The sequence below is a fragment of the Lepus europaeus genome, chromosome 5, assembly GCF_033115175.1.
Source record: "Lepus europaeus isolate LE1 chromosome 5, mLepTim1.pri, whole genome shotgun sequence".
NCBI lineage: Eukaryota > Metazoa > Chordata > Mammalia > Lagomorpha > Leporidae > Lepus > Lepus europaeus.
This window is the reverse complement of record NC_084831.1, coordinates 37,920,920-37,943,618: the sequence shown is the minus strand read 5'-3', so window position 1 is coordinate 37,943,618 and position 22,699 is coordinate 37,920,920. Positions and strand designations below refer to the sequence as shown.

Sequence of the window (22,699 nt, the reverse complement as noted above, 5' to 3'; positions counted from 1 at the left end):
CCGTTCTTACCTATATTGCTTATGGAGTCGTCCTAACTGCTGACCTTTTCAAGATGGCGGCCGGCGGACGCCGCGCTCGGGCTCGCGCACCTCCCCAAGATGGCGGCGCCCGAGGCCTGGCGCGCCCGGAGTTGCTGGTTCTGTGAGGTAGCGGCGGCAACGACCATGGAGGCCACGTCCCGGGAGGCGGCGCCAGCGAAGAGCTCGGCCTCGGGCCCCAGCGCTCCCCCCGCCCTGCTCGAGCTGTGCGGGCGGGCGGTGAGCGCCCATATGGGGGTTCTGGAGAGCGGGGTGTGGGGTAAGTCGCGGGGTGAGGGGCTACCTCTGGCAACGAGCGGGGGCGGCCCAGCGGCCGGGGGGCGCGGGGGGCGAGGCCGGGAGGCCCCGGGCAAGGCCCAGCCCCGGGCACTGGAAGCCCGATTGTAGGGTCGGAGCATGAATTCCATGACTGACAGGGCTGGACAGAGTAAAGAAGGAGACTAAATGGGCAGGTGGACCTGCACGGCGGCCTGACTTGGGGGCGCGGGGGGCGAGGCCAGGAGGCCCGGCGAGGGCGAAGGAGGCAGGGCCCGGGCGACAGAGGCTGCACTGGCGAGCATGAGCCGTGGGCGCCGAACTGACACTCGGCTGAGCCGGGCTGGGGAACCTCGGATGTCGGACCGACGTGCAAGGGACAGCCCGGCTGTCCCGGCCAGGGGCCGAGGTTGAGAGGCCTGGCCTAGGGCACTGAGGCCAGGCCTGGGGCCACCCAGCCCGACTGACGGCCCGGGGCCCCAGGCGTCGGCCTGACACCCCGCCAGTGCCGAGGCTCTGGAACCCACGCCGATGGGCGGGGGTGCGGCCGCGGATTGGAGAGCAAGGGAGTGGGGCTGAGGGAGAAGCCGAAGGGCTCGGGTCGCCGCGGCCTGTCCGACGGTGCCGGGCTGACGACCCGGCCTCGGGTGCCAAGCGGCGGAGCAGCCGGCGCGTCTGAGGACGCCGGAGGCCACTCGGATCTGCCGGAGTGGCCAGGGAGGCCGGAGAGCGGGCGGCTCAGCCAGCGAGGGAGGCTCGGACGTCGGGCGGGCTGGAAGGGCCCAGGAGGCCCCGGGTCGGGGATATCGCGGACTGTCCGGCCGGAATGGGAGGGGTGCGTCGCGGCGGAGAGGCCTTGAGGCCTTGGTCCAGATGGAAGTGACCGGAGGCCTGGGCGTGAGGGCGGCCGGGAGCACAGGCCCGGGCCGCGGCGGGGGACATCCAGGCTGAAGAGCGAAGGCGCGCGGGCTGGGGCGCTGGGAGGAGCGGCCGGGCAGGGTTGTGGGCCCGGGATTCTGGCGGGCCGGGAGTGGAGGCCGGGAGGAGGCCTGCTTGCCCGATGGGCCCGAGGAGGCCGTGTGTGGGGTGGGGCGGTGAGGAGTACCTGGGGAGTAAAAAGGGGAAAGTGAGGGTTGTGCGAAGCAGGCCTGGCTGCTGGGGGTGGAGGGGGGGGTCTAGGGAGGCCTTGAGCCTGACAGACTGCTGCTGTGAGGGGGAGGGGTCCCCGAGGCCAGGGCTGGAGTTGAGTGAGGAGTAGGCCAGGCCCATGGCCTGGAGGAAGAGGGGTGCAGGAGTGGAGGTTCTGGGTCTGGGGAGGGAAGTGGGCGTCTTTGCTGGGAGTAAGACCCTGCTCAGGTCATAAGTGAGGGCTTGAGGCCCCACTGTGGAGTTTGGGGGTGTGAGGTTGCACTGTGAGGAGGGGAATGGGGGAGAAAGGCCTGGGGTTTAGGGGGTTGGGGCTCCAGAATAAACTCCAAGGCTCTGGAGAGTGGTCAAGGAGGCCCTTGGTGGTGGGAGTGGGGCACCCTGGTGGGGGTGGGGAGAGGCCCTGTGCCAACAGCTGGGAAGGGTCAGGCTGACCGGTGGAAATTGGGAGAAAGATCCCCGTGGAGCTGAACAGGGGCCTCAGAAAAGGCCTGCTGAAGTTGGAAGAAGTCAGAGAGGGGCAGCATCAGCCTGGATGCCAAACCTGGCTAGAAGGGGGAGACAGCTGCTTGTGGACCCCCACACTGGGAAAAGGAGGCATTAAAGGTGTAGCCTGGAAGGAAGCAAGCAAGACACTGGCTTATGAGGACTGGAGAAACAGGAGCTTGAAATAGGACATGAGAATTCCTGTGGCTGTCAGAGGGGATGGCTAAACAGGGGGGCAGAATGGAGGGAGAAGAGGTAAGGGTCTGGAAGAACTTCCTTCTGTGTTGCTTCTCCCCCCCCAAAACAATCAACTGAAAGTTTACTAAAGTTCCTTCCCCACCACCCTCCTCCCTTGCTGTATGTACCAGCCAAATTGAGAGGCAGGAGAAAGAGTTGTGCCTAGACCAGGTCAGAGTCACACAGAAAAATGTGAATCAAATGAGGCCTTTTAGAAGAAGGGCCAAGAAAGAGGCCTGCTAAGCAGTGCTCTTGTGGAGAAAGGTCTCAGCAAGGCCTGGGAAACAGCCTGGAAAGGCTTCAGAGAGGCAGTGGACTAGCATTGCTTTGTGTAAGGGGTGGGGAAGGGGGAGTGAGTAAAGGCAGCAAGGAAGGGTGCAATGAGGAAACTTAGGTGGAATAAAGTATCTTATACCTTGAATGCCAGGTGTGAGATTGGATGCTGTAGAACCTTTGAAGTGTTATTTAAACATGTTTTCCCTTTTTCCAGTTGCATCTTATTTATTTTACTCTTATTTGAGAGACAGAGAGCGCTCCCATCCACTGGCTGGTTTACTCCCCCAGTCCCTACAATGGTGCGGGCTGGGGACAGGTTGAAACCAGGAGCCTGGAAGTCAAGCTGGATCTCATGTTGGGGGCATGGACTCAACTACTTGAGCCTTCACCTGCTGCCTCCTAGGATGAGCGTTAGCAGGAGGTGGGAATCAGGAGTAGAGCTGGGACTCAAACTCAGGCACTCTGATGTGGGCTGAGGGCATACCAAGCAGTATCTTGACTGCCAGGCCAAACACCCACCTTTTTGAGGGTTTTGAAGAAGGGAATGTCATCACCAAGAGCAGGATACAGCGAGACTGAGGTTAAGGAGAGCAATTAGAATTTTGCAATAGTCCAAATGATAGGTGATGTGTGTTAGTAAAATGGTGCAGTCCTATCTGTGGTGTGATCTACACCCCAGACACCATCCTCAGCCCTAGCCCCTGCCACCATTGCTAGAAGCCAGGTGACCACGTGGCCCAACCACAGGTGTCAGCTCTACCCCCACCCTAACGGGATTTGCTGCTCCTATTTCCCTGCCCCCCCAAAAAGGTATAAAAGGACCTGCTTCCTGCACAAGTGTCTCTCTACAGATCTCTCTGTCTCTGTCAGCCCCCCCCCCCCCACCTCTTCCTCGGCCTACTGGACTTCCCCTATCAATAAACCCCTTCCCTTGGCCAGCGCCCCGTGGCTTAACAGGCTAATCCTCCGCCTTGCGGCGCTGGCACACCGGGTTCTAGTCCCGGTTGGGGCGCCGGATTCTATCCCGGTTGCCCCTCTTCCAGGCCAGCTCTCTGCTATGGCCCAGGAAGGCAATGGAGGATGGCCCAAGAGCTTGGGCCCTGCACCCGCATGGGAGACCAGGAGGAAGCACCTGGCTCCTGGCTTCAGATCAGCAAGATGCGCCGGCTGCAGCGGCCATTGGAGGGTGAACCAACGGCAAAAAGGAAGACCTTTCTCTCTCTCTCTCTCTCTCTCTCTCTCTCACTATCCACTCTGCCTGTACAAAAATAAAAAAATAAAATAAAATAAATAAAAAATAAACCCTTTCCCTTAACTCTGGTGTTTGGTGTGTTTTGTGATGGCCTTACAATGTGGCCTGTGTAAGTGTAATAGCATAGGGAAGTAACACTTCTAGCATCTACATTAAGTACCTACTATGTATAAAGAATTGAACTAAATTCTTAGATATCAATATTCAGTTATTGGGGCTGATGTTGTGGCGTAGCAAGTAAAGCCGCTGCCTGCAACACCAGCATCCCATATGAGTGCTGGGTTACATTCCTGACTGCTCCACTTCCCATCCAGCTCCCTGCTAATGAACCTAGGAAAGCAGTGGGAGATGGCCCAAGTGATTGGGCCCATGCACCCACATAGAGATCTCAAAAAAGCTTCTGGCTCCTGGCTTTGGATTGGCCCAGCTCTAGCCATTGTGGCCATTTAGGGAGTGAACCAGTGGATGGAAGGCAGTTTCTCTCTCTGTAACTCTGCCTCTCAAATAAATAAATAGATATAAAAAAATTTAGTTATTATACAAGGAAAGATAAAAGGCGACCTAGAATGGAAGTTTTGCTATGCTCCAAGATCTTAAACCTGTTTTTGATGGAACAGAGATGCTACTGACAGGATAAATAGGGGCCGGTGATGTGGTGTAGCAGGTTGCAGTGCCGGCATCCCATATGGGTGCCAGTTTGAGTCCTGGCTGCTCCACTTCCGATCCAGCTCTCTGCTATGGGCTAGGAAAGCAGTAGACGATGGCCCAAGTCCTTGGGCCCTGCACCTGCCTGGGAGACCCAGAAGAAGGTCCTGGCTCCTGGCTTCAAATGGGCACAGCTCCAGCCATTGTGGTCAGTTGGGGAGTGAACCAGTGGATGGAAGACCTCTCTTTCTCTCTCTCTCTCTCTCTGCCTCTCTCTCTTCCTCTCCTTCTCTCTCTCTGTGGAACTCTGACTTTCAAATAAATAAATCTTTTAAAAAAAAATGAGTAATAGCCAACATTTAGTGAACTTCTCATGGCAAGACATTATCTTGAGCAGATTACAACTGTGATCTCCTTTAATCTTCACAATAGTGTCAGGAGGTAGTTATTATGATCTCCATTTTAAAATTGAGGAACATGAGACTTAAAGAGGTTAAATAATTGGTCTAAGGATTCACAACTAAGTCGAACAGTTAGGATTTGACCAAATTCATCCAACTCTAGAGACGAAGCCCTTCAGCCACTATACTGTAATACTTTCTAAGAACTAAAGAAGTTGGTGAGAGCAGGTTTTGTTTTTAAGATACGTTGAATTTAGAGACTAGTTATCTTAACTCTTGGAAAATACTAGTTCAGGCTAAAGTAGTGGCCCAAAGGATGGAACTGCTCAATTTGGAAGAATGGGAATTCAAGAAAGCCATAATAAAGGGCATATGACACTTGAAAGATGAGAAGTTGATAAAAGTGCTCAAAGGAGCAAGGACATTCCTGTTGGAGTACAGCGTGTCAGAGGCAGAGTGCAGCATGATACGTCAGATAAATGGAAAGAGTATTTTAGTGTGGCTGAAGTGTGGGAGGTTAAGCAGGGAGTTATCACACATATTCAGTAGGACTTTTTTTAGATTTATTTACTTTACTTGTTTATTTGAAAGGCAAGGTGACAGAGAGATCTTCCATTTGCTGATTCACTCCCCATCTGGGTGCAACAGCCATTGCTAGGCCAGGCCGAAGCCAGATGCCCCAAACTCCCTCTGGGTTTCCCACGTGGGTGGCAGGAACCCAGGCACTTGGGCTTTCTTCCATTGCCTTCCCATCCACATTAGCAGGAAATGGGATCAGAAGCAGAGGAGCCAGGACTCAGAATAGCTCTTCGACATGGGATGTCAGCATCCCAAGCTGCAGTTTAACCCACTGTACCATATTGCCCGTCCCTCAGCTAGGAATCTAACCCAGCACTTATATGGGATGCTGATGTTGCAGGCTATGCCACAAAGGCAGAGGCAGAGGTCTTCATCTGCTGGTTCACTCCCCAGATGGCCGCAGCAGCCAGAGCTGCTCCAATCCGAAGCCAGGAGCCAGGTGCCTCTTCCAAGTCTCCCACGCAGGTGCAGGGGCCCAGGAAATTGGGCCATCTTCTGCTTTCCCAGGCCATAGCAGAGAGCTGGATGGGAAGTGGAGCGCTGCAGATGGTGGGCTACTTCACCGGCCCCCTCAGTCGGACCTTTTTAATGCAGAATGGTTCATTGTGCATTAACCAGATCCTAGATGAGCATGTCGGCTTGTTTTGTGGGATTATCTCACTGTTGCCCCTGAAATTCTAGCTGCCAACTGAGTGACTGAAGATAAGTGGGCCAAAGTTTAGAACAGACTTATGTTAATTTCTACAGGTTCCATTTATCAAGTGAGAAGTCTACCCTTCCATTTTCCTTTCCAGTAAAATAAATAATGCATGGAACCCCAGGGAGGAAAAAGTAAACTTTGTGTTTTGGTTTTTGTAGCTCTCCCTGGCCCAATACTTCAAAGCATCTTACCTCTGCTTAATATATATTACTTGGAGAGGATTGAGGAAACTGCCCTCAAGAAAGGTGAGTGTCTTTCTGTCTCTTTCTCAGTGGTTATGAGCACGGCACTCTTGTTCACCAGGTATATAGTATACCTGATAGCTTCACAGAACTTCATATTTTTTTGAAAAGTACCCTCACACCTGCTTTCTGATAAGATTCTCTACAGTGTCCTGTGAAACAAAAAGCAAGAATATGATTCCTATTATAGTGAAAAAGTGAGATACAGGTGCACCACGATTAATAGCAAAGCTAGGACTAGAACCCAGATCTCCTGAATCTTTTTTTTCTTATTTTACCCAGCTGCCACTGTTCCTCAGACACATCTGTTAACAGCTAACATTTATTTAATCCTGATGTGCCAAGTGTTATCCTAGGCACTTTGTACCGAGAAACTCATATAATCCTTTCAACAGCCCTATGAAATAGCTATAACCACATTTTACTGATGAGGAAACAGGTACTCAAGTAAGTTGCTCAGGCACACAGCTGGAGTGTAGTTCGCTGATATTCAAAACCAGACAGTCTGTCTTTACAGCCAGTGCTTAATCACTCTGATGTATTGTTCCTGTGAACCCAGAACACAACAGGAAAGACAAATATATTTCACTCGTAGTAGCCAGCAAACAGCCAAGTAAGTGTGATATTTCTCCCTACAGGCCTCTCCACTCAGGCCATCTGGCGCCGACTATGGGATGAGCTGATGAAGACAAGGCCTTCCAGTCTGGAAGTAAGTTAAGGTAGCAGGTAGAATGGTGGCCTGATTTTATACAGTGAAAGTAGGAGTAGCACACACACACATAAAGCTGGGTGCTGGTAAAGTGCAGGGGCAGAGATGGACTGAGGTTGGGAGGAGGGCTCTGATAGCTTTTCACAAAGTGCTGGTCCACTGGGCATTTGTCACTGACTTGCTTGCTCACCATATTTGCAGGGCACACAAAATAGGGAAGGGTAGTGATCACAAGGGATGGCAGAGCCAAGATTCCTAGAGTTCTTGTCAGGGTTGACACAATGGTCAAATCTAACAAAATGAAATTTCACATGATAAACCAACTCTTTACTGAGTCTAAAAATTCCAACTGTATGGCCTCAGGGTAGGGGATAGTGGGGTCTGGCTGAACAGCAGCTTATCTGAAAAAGAATAAGGAATTTAGTTGACAAAGTGCTGAAGCCACTTATAATGACTGTACTCTGAGCTGTGTGAACCTATGTAAATGTAATATAGGCTGAAAGACAAGGGGGACGATAGCTCCACCTGGCTCTGCAGTATTCAGGCTACCCTGGAGAATGGAGAAAGAAATCAGAGCTACGTCATGTGAGTCACGTGTGGAAGACTGGAGGTGTTATTCCTGCAAAGAGAAGACTTGGGAGACATGAAGCATCTTAAAATATATGAATGGTTGTCATATGAAAGAGGGATTAATAGACTTGTTCTGGGTGGAAGCTAAAGGATAATGCATTTTTGCTAAACTGAAGGTACAACCTTTAACTATGAACTTGTAATGAAACAAGCTAATTTCACAGGTAATAAGCATCCTATCATTCCATGTTAAAATAAAGTCTGGATAACTCCTAAACACAAGAGTGTAGTACAGGGAATTCAGCATTGTAAAAGGGATCAGACAAGATTATTATTATTATTATTATTAAAGATTTGTTTATTTATTTATTTGAAAGGCAGAGATACAGAGAGGCAGATCCAATGGCCACAATAGCCAGAGCTTCTTCCGGGTCTCCCACATAGGTGTAGGGGCCCAAGAAATTGGGCCATCTTCTGTTTCTTTCCTAGGCCATAGTAGAGTGCTGGATCAGAAGTGGAACAGCCGGGACTTGAACCAGCGCCCATATGGGATATCAGCACTGCAGGCGGCAGCTTTATCTGCTACGCCATAGCACCGGTCCCCAGACAAGATTACTTTTAGGGTTCCTCTTAGCCTTATAGAATCTGCTATTCACTGATCCAGATAGAAACCACTGGAGCTCTTAGTTAAGCATAATTTCTCTTGTTGCTGCATAATTAGCTGATACGATAGATTTGGTTTAATAAACATTGATTAAAACCTACCACATACAAATATTATGCTAGATATCAGAAGTACAGCCATTTGAGGGGTGAACCAGTAGATGGAAGACTTCTATCTCTACCTCTGCCTCTCTCTAACTCTGCCTTTCAAATAAGTAAATCTTTAAAAAACAAAAACAAAAAAAACCTTGCTGAGAATGTTCTAAAAAAAAGAAGTATAGACACATCTCTAATCTTGAGGACCTTCCAGTTCAATGGGGAAATCTACAAACAGATCATATATGATAGGATAAGAGTTACAATAGAGGGTAGCAGGAAGTTGATGGAGAAGGGAGCTGAAAGCCTTTCCTGGGTGGACATTGTGGTACACTGAGTTAGCCACCACTTGGGATCTCCTATCAGAGTGCCTGGAATCAAGTCTCACCTTTGCTTTTTTTTTTTTTTTTTTTTTTTATGTATTTATTTATTTGAAAGGCAAAATTACAGAAATAAACAGTGATCTTCCATCTGCTGTCTCACTCCCCAAGTGGCCACAACAGCCAAGGCTAGGCCAAGTGGAAGCCAGGAGCCTAGAACTCCATCCTAGTCTCCCACAGGAGTGGCAGGGGCCCAAGCACTTGCACTATCTAATGTTGCTTTTGCAGGCACATTAGCAGGGAACTGGATTGGAAGTGGAGAACCCAGAACTAGAACCAGCCCTCATGGGATTTTGGCATTGCAGGCAGCAACTAGCCTGCTGTACCATGGCACCGCCTTCCTTGCCCTACTACCTTTGCTTGCTATTCAGCTTACTACTAATGTGCCTAGGAGGCAGCAGATGTTGATGGCCCAAGTACTTAGGTTCCTGCCACTCACACAGGAGACCTGATGGAGCTCCTAGCTTCTGGCTTAAGCCTGGTCCAGCCCCAGCTGTTGGCAGGCATTTGGGAAGTGAACCAGCAGATGGTGGATCTTTCTGTCTATATCAATCCCTCTCTGTGTCATTCTGCCTTTCAAATAAATAAATAAAATCTTTTAAAACTTTCCTACGATACAGTATTTTAGCTAGGCTTTTTATGGAAATAAGGCTAAATGACCAAAAAATTAAAATTTAAAAGCTAGTATCAGAAATTACAGATATAATTTGTGGGAGATATACTGGGTTCAGGAATATTTAGCCCCATATTCTTCAGCTTTTCTACTAGATTTGGACTGCAACCCTTGTATGAGGACACTGAGACCCAACAAAATCCTCAGACACTAGACTTTATGAGAAAGAGAAGTGCATGCAAGCATTTCAGAAAACCATAACAACCTTCTGTCATCTTTAAGAAATTAGATGCACTCTGTCCCAGTATTACACAAGCAATTTGATTGACCAGCATATGATAAAGATTATATTATTGTCTTTCTCTTGGAGAAACCTTTTCTTTTCCCAGCATTATCTGAAACTTCCTGGAAAACAGTGTTTGGCTCAGAGCTTTTCAGAACATTTAGGAGGCCCCAGGCTGGTGGCTTTAGGCAGAAGTCCTGACTTCGGGAGCATATCCATTTTAGAGGGTGTCTTCTGCTTCCTCTGCATGTCAGTAATCTTCATCTCACTCGTAATTCAGAAACACTGTCTGCCCAGTTCTAGGTGCTATGCTAGTTTTCAAGGATACAGTCGTGAGCAAAATAAGAATAGCCTCTGACTGCTTACAAAGCAGTCATATTTCAGACTGCGGTGCTGGTGTTTGCAAAATCTTTAGAATAGATAATCTGGAGACAAAGCAGTGAGGAAAAGAAGGGTTATTCAATAAACAGTTCACTTGCAGTTGGTTAACCAACTGGGGAAAAAATAGGGCTTCTCTTTATCTCAAATCATTTCAATAATAAAGATTAATTTTTTAAAGTAAAGAAATAAATTGTAATAAGTAAAAGCACAGAATGGGCACTGGCATAGAGGTTAAGATGGTGGTTAAGACACCCACATCCCAGAAATGTGGGTTTGATAACCAGCTCTAGCTCTTAACTCCTGCTTCCCACTAATGTAGACCCCGGGAGGCAGCAGTAATGGCTCAAGTGATTGGATTCCTGCCACCATCTTAGGAGACATGGATTGAGTTCCCATCTCCTAGATCCAGCCCCTGGCTCAACACTGGACATTTGAAGAGTGAACCAGCAGAAGAGGTCTATCTGTCTTTCAAATTTTTAAAAAGTAAAAGCACAAAACAGCTAAAAAATAAAAATGGTTAGATATCTAATCTCAGGATGGAAAGAGAATTAGTTATGAAATATGCAGACCTAAAAAATATTTAACCACAAGAAAATGCCAACACTATAAGCAGAATTTAAAAGGTAAATAGGGGTGGGTATCATAGCACAGTGGTTAAGTGGCCACTTGGGATCCCATATTGGAGTACTTGGTTCATGTTCTCTGCTTTCAATCCAAATTCCTGCTTATGTGTACTCTGCGAGGCAACAAGTGATAGTTCAAATATTTGGGTCCCTGTGACTTGTGTGGAAGACCTGGATTGATAGCCTGGCTCCTGGCTTCGAGCTGACCCAGCCCCAGCTTTTGCAAGCACTTAGAGAGTAAAACAGTGGATGGGACATATATCTCACTGTTGCTCTGCTTTTCAAAAAATTTTTCTTAAAAACAAGATGTGTGAAACAAAAGGAGACAGAGCATAAGAAAGAGAACATCCCAGGGGGCCAACACTGTGGCAGAGCAGGTTAAGTCACTGACTGGAATGCCTGCATCCAATAATGCTGGCTGGAATCCTGGCAGTCCTGGCTGCTCTGCTTCTGATCAACTTCCTAATATGTCTGGATGGCTGTGGAAAATAGACCAAGTACTTGGGAGACCCAGATGGATTTCCTGGCTCCTGGCTTTGGCCGGGCCCAGTCACCACCAATGCAGCCTTTTGGGGAATGAACCAGTAGATGGAAGCTTGTTCTCTCTGCTTCTCAATCACTATGGCTTTCAAATAAAATGAATAAAGATTTGAACAGCTCACAGAATATACAGTTATCTTCAGTAAAGTGAAAAAACGTTCAATGTGATACATGATAAAGGGAAAGTAAAATTTTACCTCTTAAATTCAGCCTTGTTTTGATTTGGTTTTTATTTCAAAAAGTAATACCTAGGGTTGGTTAAATTTGCATTTAATACACTTTTGGTGGGAACTGAAATTGTTGTAACTCTCTTGGTGGGCATTTTACTGATATTTGTCAAGAGTCTTAAATTATTCGATTAAAAATTCTACTAGGTACTCAGTTCATTTCCAGATGTTCATTACAGCAAAATTCAATATCAAAAGGCTAGAAACAATAGTTATGCAGTCTTACACGAAGTTTTAACTATTTTTAAAAGCAAAATCATTTTTAAGATGTTTAAATATGTGATATTATGATCATTAAAAAGCCCAGCATTTGAAAGTATTCAGAATTGTCTCAAACTTGTAAAAACAAATATGTAGGGACTGGCATTTTGGTACAGCAGGTTATGCTGAGGCCTGGTTTGCCAGTATCCCATACCAGAGTGCTGGTTCAAATCCTAGCACTATGCTTCCAATCCAGCTTCTTGCTGTTGTGTCTCTGAGGACAGTGGATGATCGCCCCGGTGCTTGGGACCCTGCCACTCATGTGGGAGACCTTGTCAGAGCTCCTGGCTTCAGGCTGGCCCAGCCCTAGCTGTTGCAGCCATATGAGGTCAGCCAGCAGATGAAGGATCTCTCTTTCTACCTCTAAAATATTTTTTTTTAATGTATAGCTATTTATGTATACAAAAGCACTCCATAGTTGGTTACAATGACTTTTGGTTTGCTTGTCTTTCTACAGATGTTTCCGTTATCAGACAAACAGCCAACAATATATAGCTTGGGAACATTTTCTGGCCCTTACAACTTACTACAAGAAAATACTGAACCCTGTCTGGATTGCATACACTTCTTCCTCCATTACCAGTATCTGAGCTTCCAGCCTGTTGAGGATGGGGCAAGGATTGTAGTGGTGGGCAAATGCCACCCCGTCATGTTGGCAGCATCTTATTTCTCTCGCCCTCACTATAAAAGTCACCTTGCATTTCTACAAGTCCACAAAATGAATAGCCTGGACTAGATACCTTTAAATTTTGACATTTTATTAGCAAAGACACTAAAGTTGGTGGTGGGCTGAAATGGCAGTGGAAGTGCTGCCTGCTCATTAATTCATGAAAAGCCATTGAGATAGCTGATAAAACTAACTTCACATATTCATTTAACCCTCAGCAAGCCTAAAATGTTCATATAGTTAGCTCCTCACTTTTCAGGTGATGAATGTGAGGCAGAAAAGGGTGAAATGGCTTGCTTAGGCTGCAGTTCGTGAGCTGCAGACCCAGGATTTAGGTTGAAGCAGTCTGGCTCTGGAGAGCATGTTGCTGATCACTATGTCGTGTTCCTCACAGCAGTTTTCATGTGTTTGCTCTTCAAATATTTAACCATTAACACATCTGGAGAAGCCCAGTATTTAGTCATCTAACCTACACTTGCTGCCATGTCTCTTATGGCCCCAAATAGCCACATCTTGGTTCATGTTTTTGTCCAGGTTTTAGGTCCAGCTCTTGTAGCAGCCATCCAACTACCTCACTTGGGAAGCTGAAGCCTTGCTAGGGCTACCTGCCAAAGTTTTTCCAAGACTATAAGTGTGGGTCAGCAAATCTGAAATGTCAATACCCTTGGCCTTCACTCAAAACTGAGCAGGGATTTTCTTGCCAGATGTTTTTCTCTCCTGTTTTTCTGTGCCATTTCCTCTTCTTTTATTACACATTGCAGATTTCTGAATCAGTATTCTGCCCCTAGTCTTCTCATTGGTAAATCAAATACATTTTCAGTCCATTATATAGTGTATTTTTTTTTCTATTCCACGAAGAGGACTTTTTTGTTCACAACTGGATCATAATGCAAGAATCAGTTTCTCTCATAGTTGGCTTTTCTTGGTGTTGGAGAAACCCATCCCCGCTTGGCTTATCATTCTCAACGGAATGGTTTTTGACTTGCTCTTGGCAAAGGAGCCACTGAGAGGAACATGGTGACAGTTCCAGTGCAGTCTCCATAACCGTCCCAGAGTCCCACAGATCTCTCCTGTTCTAATTTACCCTGCTAGTCATGAATGAGACCTTTCTCTGTTACTGCCATACAGTTAAGTTCAAATTGAAGTCACTCCTGAATTATCTCAACATGCAGCCTAGGAATATAGCTAGGGCCCGAGGATAGGAACTGCCTAGCTCCTGATGAAACCCTCAGGTATGACTGACAGTGACTCTGGGATAGAGTGTATAGAGGCAGGGTAAGGGCCACAGAGAAGTATTTAATCTTAGGGAACATTAGGCTGCTATTACCTTTGCTTCCTGCCAATAAGCAACCCGATTATGACTCAACCTTTAACAAGTTCATTGCACATTGCCAGTGGCACCTATCAGTGCTAGCAGCAGTAACACTGTCTTTTGCAGTTTACAGAGTACTCTGACTTTCCCTCCCTTAGCGGTTGGTGGTACTGATGTGAGGAAAAGTTCAGAGAGGTCGAGTATTGTGGCAGAGCTAGGGCCTATTTTGCAGTCAGCAGATTTTCTGCCTCACTTCAGGAGATGGCCCGGAGTTGGTCTTCAATTAGAAATTCTGGGAACTGTCTTTCCTCAGTATGCCCTTTTGAGCTTGGCAGCCATATTTCCTAATATCTGATGTGCATCAGAATCATCTGGGGGACGTTTCAAAAAATAAGGATGCCTGAACCTCACCTCATATGTAGCCTACAGAACCACCAGGTCTGAGTATGTGGCTTATGAATTTCTAAAAAAAAAAAAAAAAAAAAAAAAAAAAAAAAAAAAAAAAAAAAAAAACCTCAAGAAATTCTAATATGCACCAAAGATTGAAAATCACTTGCATTTGGAGTTCCAAAATTTGGTTCCTGTTCCCCAGGAATTTTTAACCTGGTTGGGATAATAAATGTACACAGCAAAGAGACTCAACACTGAGACAGTATTCCAGCATCACAGTGACAGTCCCAACCTGCAGCCTGAAAGAATGACATGGCCACCAGTGATGTCATTCAGCCCAGCAAAGACTATTTCTGGAGGACATAGAAAGGACACAGAGGAGAGGTTTGGGTCAGTGAAGTGACCGACTTGGCCACAGCAAAGCGTTGACATGAGCAAGATGTGGGAAATAGTCTCAGGTAAGCAGCAGCCATCTTGTAGAAGAGGTAACTGACTAGACTTCACATTAACATGGAGTGTCTTAAAGCAGAATAGTGTTCCACAAAGGTGAATCCAATGTATGAACAAAGTAATTTGAGAAGGGGAAGAGAGGATAGGGAGAGCAACCAGGGAAAATAAAAAACCAACCTGAAGTGGTAAGGTGTGGAGTCCTAAGGCTGAGCAAAGTTGGTAATAAAGAGGGCAAGTTGGGATCACGTTCTAGAAACAATTAAGAATTTACAAGAGTGACTGTTTTAGTTGTAATATAGCCAGATGTCTCTGGAACCAGATTTCCTGGGTTCAAATCTCGGTTACCACTTACCTGTGTACACACAAATAATAATCTTTGTGCTTTGGTTCTTTTTTCTTCCTTCAAATTCAGGGTCCCCCCCCCCCCAATTTCAGTGGATTGAGAAGTTCAAGAGCACTGAGAGTAAGATTCCTGAAACATGCTAGAAAAACTTTCAAAAATAAAGTTTCACACGTGGCTCTGCGTGCAGTGAAAAAACATTTATGCCAGGTTTCTCAGATAAGGATGCTATTCCATAAAGCTAAAATGATAGAGAATGCCTTTATCAGCCTGTGTGCCTGTTTTCTCACCTGTAAAATGGGGCTACCAATAATACCATATCTCACAGATGGTGAGGACTGTATGAATCTATATAAATTCTTTAGAATGTCTGGCTCAGTGATAAGCTTACTATTGGAAGAGGGGAAACTGAGGTATCTCATGGATATTATTCTCAATATCATGGCTGTCTGGCATGTTCTCTGCTTTCAGAGTGTGACCTGTTGGCGAGCCAAGTTTATGGAAGCCTTTTTCTCCCATGTCCTGCGTGGGACCATCGATGTGTCTTCTGACAGACGTCTTTGTGACCAGCGATTCTCACCTCTTCTGCACAGCTCCCGCCATGTCCGGCAGCTCACCATCTGCAACATGCTGCAGGGTGCAACCGAGCTGGTGGCTGAGCCCAACCGTAGGGTTCTGGAGACCCTCGCCAGTTCCTTGCACACCCTCAAGTTCCGCCACCTGCTGTTCTCTGATGTGGCGGCTCAGCAGTCGCTCAGGCAGCTGTTGCATCAGCTCATTCACCATGGGGCTGTCAGCCAAGTGTCGCTGTACTCCTGGCCTGTGCCAGAGTCAGCTCTTTTCATCCTTATCCTCACCATGAGTGCTGGCTTCTGGCAGCCAGGCCCTGGTGGGCCACCCTGTCGCCTCTGTGGAGAGGCCTCTCGAGGCCGGGCCCCATCCCGAGAGGAAGGTTCCCTCTTGCTGGGTTCCCGCCGGCCTCGCCGGGATGCTGCTGAGCGATGCGCTGCAGCCCTGATGGCCACTCGACGGAAGAGTGAAGCCAAGCAGATGCTCAGAGCTGCACCTGCCACTAGAGTAACACGCCGGAGCACACAGGAGAGCTTGACAGCAGGCGGGACAGAACCTAAGAAGGAGCTGCACCCTCCAGCCACTTCCGAGGCTCCTGGCACCAAGCGACCACCCACTGCTCCAGCTGCCACCTCCTCTGCCTCTGCCTCCTCTTCCACATCCTCATCCAAACGGGCTCCAGCCAGCTCGGCACCGCAGCCCAAGCCCTTAAAGCGTTTCAAGCGAGCTGCAGGGAAGAAGGGTGCTCGCACCCGCCAAGGGTCAGGTGCAGAGTCTGAAGACCTGTATGACTTTGTTTTTATTGTGGCTGGTGAGAAGGAAGATGGTGAGGAGATGGAGATTGGGGAAGTGGCTTGTGGAGCTTTGGATGGATCAGATCCCAGCTGCCTGGGGCTCCCAGCACTAGAGGCCTCGCAACGATTCCGCAGCATCTCTACCTTGGAGCTATTCACAGTTCCGCTCTCCACAGAGGCAGCTCTGACACTATGCCACCTGCTGAGCTCCTGGGTGTCTCTGGAGAGCCTCACTCTCTCCTACAATGGTGAGCACCCTGGAGGGGCAGAGGTTGGGCTTGGATCCCCTAGTACCACCGGGTGCATACCTAATCCTTTTTTTTTTTTTTTTTTTTTTTGATAAGAGTGGACAGTGAGAGACAGAGAGAAAGGGCTTCCTTTTTGCCGTTGGTTCACCCTCCAATGGCTGCTGTGGCTGGCGCATTGCGCTGATCTGAAGCTGGGAGCCAGGTGCTTCTCCTGATCTCCCATGGGGTGCAGGGCCCAAACACTTGGGCCATCCTCCACTGCACTCCCGGGCCACAGCAGAGAGCTGGCCTGGAAGAGGGGCAACCGGGACAGAACCTGGAGCCCCGACTGGGACTAGAACCTGGTGTGCCGGCGCCGCAAGGCGGAAGATTAGCCAATTGAGCCGCGGCGCCGGCTGCATACCTAATCCTAAAGGGCATTGGGACTGTGGCCCAGAAGCTGGAGATGTGGCTCCTGTGTGCCTCATAGGGGAACAAAAGGCACATGCCAAAGTAGTGGCAGCATGTGAGTGCCAGGAGAGATACATGAGGTCTATAGCACTGATACAGTCTTGGGAGCAGGGGTCCCTAAGGGGCAATGAGATGAGTCAGCTGGACTGTGAAGACCATGGGGCACAGCCAGGGCTGTGGTTGGATTCCACTTGTCATCAAAGCAGCTAGATGTGGGGCACAATTTACCAAGCCAACAACCTGCAAGGCAGTCCTCAGTCCTTTCCCACATTTCACCCAGGTAGCAAAACTTCAACCCTGGGTAACCCCGGTGATGATCTTAGGTTGCATACTGCTGCTATACATTCATGGTCATCCCCTTCATAAGAACGCTCACCATGCTTGCAACATCAGCTCCCATTCCTATTCTGCCACTCCCAAACTCTTCTGTCTCTTCCTGAGCTCACCTCCTACTTGCACTGGCATTACACATGAGCTCCTTCAACTGTTGCCAGCCTACATACTCTCCTCCGTTGGCACTTGTCCTTTCCTCCTTCACCACAATGGAAAGGGAGCATCTTATATAAGGCCAGACTTGTGGTCTGGTCCATACCTCACCTCCCATCTTAGGGAAGCTGATCCCTCAAATGCCTTAGTAATGACTTACATATAGTGCTTAATGTCTTACATTTTTAAGTATTCACAAGATATTTACTTTAATCCTTAGGACAGCCCTATGAGGTCAGGTAACTTATCTGGGATAACCTAGCTAGTCAGCTACAAGATTCAAACACAGGCAGCCTTACTCCAGAATCAGTCCTCTTAAACCATTTCTTATGATGCCTCCTTTCCAGTTTCTATTCCACTAACATATAACATTAAATCAGGTCTTCACCAAAATCCACCACCACCTCTCCCTCTTTCCAGTACTGACTCTTCTCTCCGGCTCCTCACAGATGTAGGAATCACCTGTAGTGTCTCCACTTCTCAGCCTACTTCAGCCTCTTCTACCCTGCTGACAAGCTGAGACTCAGTCACCAACAGGTTCTCTTTGTTACTCGATTCATCTTTTTAACTTTCAGCAGCACTTACTGCTCTTAGTCATTACATTGTGAAATATTCATTTCCACTACCTCAAAATTCTGACTTCTCCCCCTGTATTTGTCTTAAAATGTTCAGAGTTCCTCAGAGCTGTTCCCACTTCACACACTTGCTACAGTTGCATCCATGCCTGTGATCTGCATGGCTAGCTATGCTAGACATCCCGTTCTAGTTAGCCTAGCTCCATCTCCTGAGCTTCCGGAGTCAATTATCCAAGTGTCAGACATCGCCCACAAGCTCCCCAAACAGCCACCCGGAATGCGCGTTCTTCTCTGCACCATCCTGTGTTTGTTCTCAGGGGGAACGTGCAGTCAATTCAGTCCCCAAAGAAACTTCGTGCTCACATTTTTTCTTATCCTACACTTAAAAGGAAACTTCAAAATGTTGAAAGTTGCAATTAAAAAGATAGGTTTCTTTTGTTGAAAGAAAAATTTAGAAACTCCACCATTTCCTTCATACTACCTTCTATGAACTTTTTGAAGTACCCTCAAATTTGGCTGCCATGTCTTTCTCAAACTTGCTCCTCTATCTCAACTCTCCCAGCTCAGGTTACCACTTCTCACCTGGATGTACCACTTCACAGTTCCTCCTGACTGTACTGCCACCATATAACCCAGTCTTCACCGCAGAGCTGACCCTGTCACCATACACCCTAATCACAGGGTCGTTTGTGTTCTCTTTTGACTGCAGTGGTATTTTCTTGGGACATACTTTCCCTCCACCAGACCTCTGTATATGACACCTTCCCGCACCTTTCCTTCAGACTGTCTTTATGTTCTATAGGACTCCCTCAGCTGGACAGCCTTTACTGATACAACCTGGACTAGGTGTTAGATCCTTTGTACTTTCATAGTACTTTGCTCATATGGTCTAGCAAGAAACCTTGATAGTTTAATAGGCACTGGATAAAGTCTAGTTGAGTGAATTGAACCAAAGGGTTCCGAGGCATAAATTGCTTGTGGCATTAAGCAGTTGCTATGATCTCTCTAGATCATACACCACTCTGGCATTCTGCCCTATTTCCACCCTATTGGGCCATCACCTCTCCTATTCTCAGGTGTTGCCCCTAATAGAGCATAACCATATCTTGTCTGGCTTCCAGGACCTTCTACAACATGGCGTCCACAGCCCTTCCCTTGAGGTCTCCTGAGCCCCCACCTAGGCGAGCAAGCCTCCCACTTAAGCCCTACAATCTTCTGTGACCTGTAACTGTCTTTTCTCTCTAGCCAACATTTCTTCCCTTCAAGTCCAGCTTCTTCAGAAAAACTGCTCAGGAAGCCAGGAGTTCAGCCGTCTGCAGCTACCTGGGCTTGTCATTCAGCTTGTAGCCATGTTGCCCTGCCACATCCTGTCTTCTGTTTTGTGACTGCCCTGATGCTTCTTGCAGGCATGACTCAGCACAGCAGGAATCAATTTGAGTTAACTGAGGAAAAAGACACAGATGAGTAGACAGTTCTAAAAAGATTTGGTGATTATCAATAGAACTATTTGGAGTTGTCTCTGAATGCCACCCCCACTGAGCCTTAATCTCTTTCCTGCCATAGGCCTGGGTTCTAACATCTTCCGTCTGCTGGACAGCCTGAGGGCCTTGTCAGGCCAGGCTGGATGTCGCCTCCGGGCCCTGCATCTCAGTGACCTGTTCTCACCACTGCCCATCCTGGAGCTGACACGTGCCATCGTGCGAGCCCTGCCCCTGCTGCGGGTCCTCTCTATTCGCGTGGACCACCCCAGCCAGCGGGAGAACCCTGCTGTACCAGGGAATGCTGGGCCCCCTAGCCATATAATTGGGGATGAGGAGATACCAGGTGAAGCACTGTGTGTGTGTGCATGTGTGTACATACCCTCCACACAAACGTGCCCAATCATTTATGTGGGGAACGGAGGACCTCCAGTCTCTTCTACCGTGTTGCTGGCTTGTCTGGCATCTGTTACTGCTTTGGGCCTGACACTACGATAACCTTGGGTAGGACAGGGCCCAGACCACCAAAAACCCAACAGGAACTAGGGCAGCTTAAGTCTTCAGAAAGGTCTGCATCAAGAACACAAGACTGGATTTGGTCCCCTGTTGTCTTCTATCCCATCACCCCTCACACTCTTGAATAGCCTAATGCCCCTGGCCTAAACAGCTTGAGGGCAGCAGCCAAGTGCTTTAATGCTCTATTCAGAACTTAGCACAGCAGCTGACGCAGGGCAGACGCTCACAGACAAGCACATCATTCTTTAGTAGTGCCCTTAGACAGGAAGAGAGATAGTGACCAGCTGCAATCTTCTCTTACCATACGCAGAAAACTGCCTGGAGCAGTTGGAGATGGGATTTCCGCGAGGAGCTCAGCCAGCTCCACTGCTCTGCTCCGTGCTGAAGGCCTCGGGCTCTCTGCAGCAGCTGTCCCTGGACAGCGCCACCTTTGCCTCACCCCAGGATTTTGGGCTTGTGTTGCAGACCCTCAAAGGTAGGACCCAGACAGAAGGGAGAAGGGAAGCAGGGGCAGGGGAGACCTAGGACAGCCATGGCTCATGCCTCTCCCTCTCCCTCCTAACCAGAGTACAACTTAGCCCTGAAGAGGCTGAGCTTCCATGACATGAATCTGGCCGACTGTCAGGGTGAGGTGCTGTTTTTGCTACAGAATCTGACTCTTCAAGGTAAGGTCCTCAGAGCCTGGGCTTTCTGGGTCTTCATTGGGACTGCTGTTGTCTTCATGAGAGAGCAAAAGCAGTTTATTTCTTGGCTTTGTGACCTCAACTACAAAATATAGAAATCCGACCTTCCTTCTCAAAGTCCCACACGAAATTTAAACATGGGCAATGCCTCACTAAAAGCTCTTCTTACCTTTCAGAGGCGGACAGAAGCGGGGGAGGGGGAGAAATAAACACACTGTGCCAGATAGTATCCTGCCTCTGCTCCCCACCTATGTATAGTGTGTCACGGAGAGGGGCGAAGCAGCAAGCGAACGGGGACTTGTCCGTCAGGAGCACCTCCTCACACTGACCATTCAGGCTCATGTCTGATTTGGGTCCTGATTAGCTCCAGCCTAGTGTGGGATCTTGGACGGATTACTTCCCTAAAATGTTCACAATGCCTCAACAGGGCCAACTGAACAGGAAGGGTGGCAGCAGTTTTAACACAGCCAGCAGAACTTACTCTGATTTCTCTTGACAGAGATTACCTTCTCCTTCTGCCGTCTGTTTGAGAAGCGCCCAGCACAATTTCTGCCTGAGATGGTTGCTGCTATGAAGGGCAACTCCACACTGAAGGGCCTTCGGCTGCCAGGGAACCGCCTGGGTGGGGGCCGGGCCCTGGGGAGGGAGAGGGGAAGGAGCCAGGCCTTTGACCTGGGAACTTACTGGGTGAGGACACAGACCTCTCCACCAGGGACATGGGGATTGGAATAGAGGTTATTAGTGTGCTGGGGCTTCAGGAACTGGCAGGACTAGGGTCTCCTCAGCCGAGTGGGGTTGGGATACCCTTGTTTCCTGTTCTTGGCTAGAGGTGATGGGCGCTTCTCCTCTCCTCTCCAGGAAATGCTGGCCTGCTGGCCCTGGCAGATGTTTTCTCAGAGGACTCATCCTCCTCTCTCTGTCAGCTGGACATCAGGTACAGGGGTGGGGCGGGCGGGGCGGGAGGACAAGGGATGGAGCTACAGGGATAGAGACCAGGGATTAGTTGCTTCCTGGATATCTGATCCATCTTACCCCTACCAGTTCCAACTGCATCAAGCCAGATGGGCTTCTCGAGTTTGCCAAGCGGCTGGAGCGCTGGGGCCGTGGAGCCTTTGGTCACCTGCGCCTCTTCCAGAACTGGTTGGACCAGGATGCAGTCACAGCCAGGGAAGCCATCCGGCGGCTCCGGGCCACCTGTCATGTGGTCAGCGACTCGTGGGACTCATCCCAGGCCTTCGCAGATTATGTCAGCACCATGTGATGGGGGCCCGTACCTCACAGGCCCATGCTCAGTACCATCAGCTTGCAGGGGCTGAGCCATGGGCTGCCCAGAATCCCCAGCCACCAATTCTGTCTTTCTCTTTCTGCCGCCTTTTTCCTCTTTTTTCCATCTCCCCTTGTACTGAGGTCCTGGAGACCTGGATGGAGCCCAGCAAAGGCATGTCCACAGCTGAGTTTAGAGCCTTTGGGCCCCTCACTCAGCACCCTGGCAACCCCAGGCCAGGAGGTTACAGTGGTCATCAGTCACTGAGGACAGTCTCTTCCCCTGCCCCAGGGTTCCTGCCTCCGCTCCTCAAGCAGGTACCAGGCTTTAGAGAAATGTAGGAGTGCCCACTACCAGGCCTCTTCCCCTGCTGGGCTTACCACACTGCTCCCAGGCCTCAGTCCCTTTCATACCTTTATTCCTTTCTTTTTTTTAACCAAAAGTTTTTCTTATAAAATAAATTTTGGGCAAACATCGTGCACCCCTTTCTCCATGATTTTCTCTCAGAGAATAAAATTCGGCAGGGCCCTGCGGGGCAGAGCCAATTCCCCGTCCCTTTCCTCAAACAGCTAGCTACATCCAAACCAGCAGCTTATCAGTGGACACCCCGCTGCTCCTCGTGGGAACGCTGGTGGAAGACGAAGCTGATGGCCGTGGAGGCAGCATCCCAGGCAGCCTGGAGTACCTCATCCTGGAGCCCCCGTTTATCAGTGCTGTGGTTCCACTGAGCCAGGTCTGAAGTGCAGTCAGAACCATCAGGGGGTGGCCAGACCTGGCGGCTATTGACACAACGGCGGCAGTGCAGCCTGGGGACAGAACACAGAGCTGTGGTCACTGCAGGTCCCATCTCCATGCTGTGCAGGGAGTGAGAG

At 48.8% G+C, this 22,699-nt stretch overlaps 2 protein-coding genes across 3 annotated transcripts in view; one reads left to right on the top strand and one right to left on the bottom strand.

Moving 5' to 3' along the window:
• The first annotated feature begins 84 nt into the window (after positions 1-84).
• On the top strand, positions 85-22,306 carry LRRC41 (leucine rich repeat containing 41). Its single transcript, XM_062191228.1, has 10 exons — positions 85-298; positions 6,175-6,261; positions 6,897-6,967; positions 15,235-16,375; positions 19,450-19,710; positions 20,191-20,355; positions 20,447-20,545; positions 21,063-21,185; positions 21,422-21,497; positions 21,605-22,306. Exons 1-10 carry the CDS (start codon positions 100-102, stop codon positions 21,822-21,824), a joined length of 2,442 nt encoding a protein of 813 aa, XP_062047212.1. The 5' UTR covers positions 85-99; the 3' UTR covers positions 21,825-22,306.
• The window catches only part of RAD54L (RAD54 like), a 28,002-nt gene continuing 27,603 nt past the window's right edge, over positions 22,301-22,699 (bottom strand). For both annotated transcript variants that reach the window (XM_062191229.1, XM_062191230.1), the window contains one exon: positions 22,301-22,633. In XM_062191229.1, the coding sequence (XP_062047213.1) occupies positions 22,423-22,633 (211 nt within the window). In that variant the 3' untranslated portion in view covers positions 22,301-22,422. The remainder of the gene's footprint in view (positions 22,634-22,699) is intronic.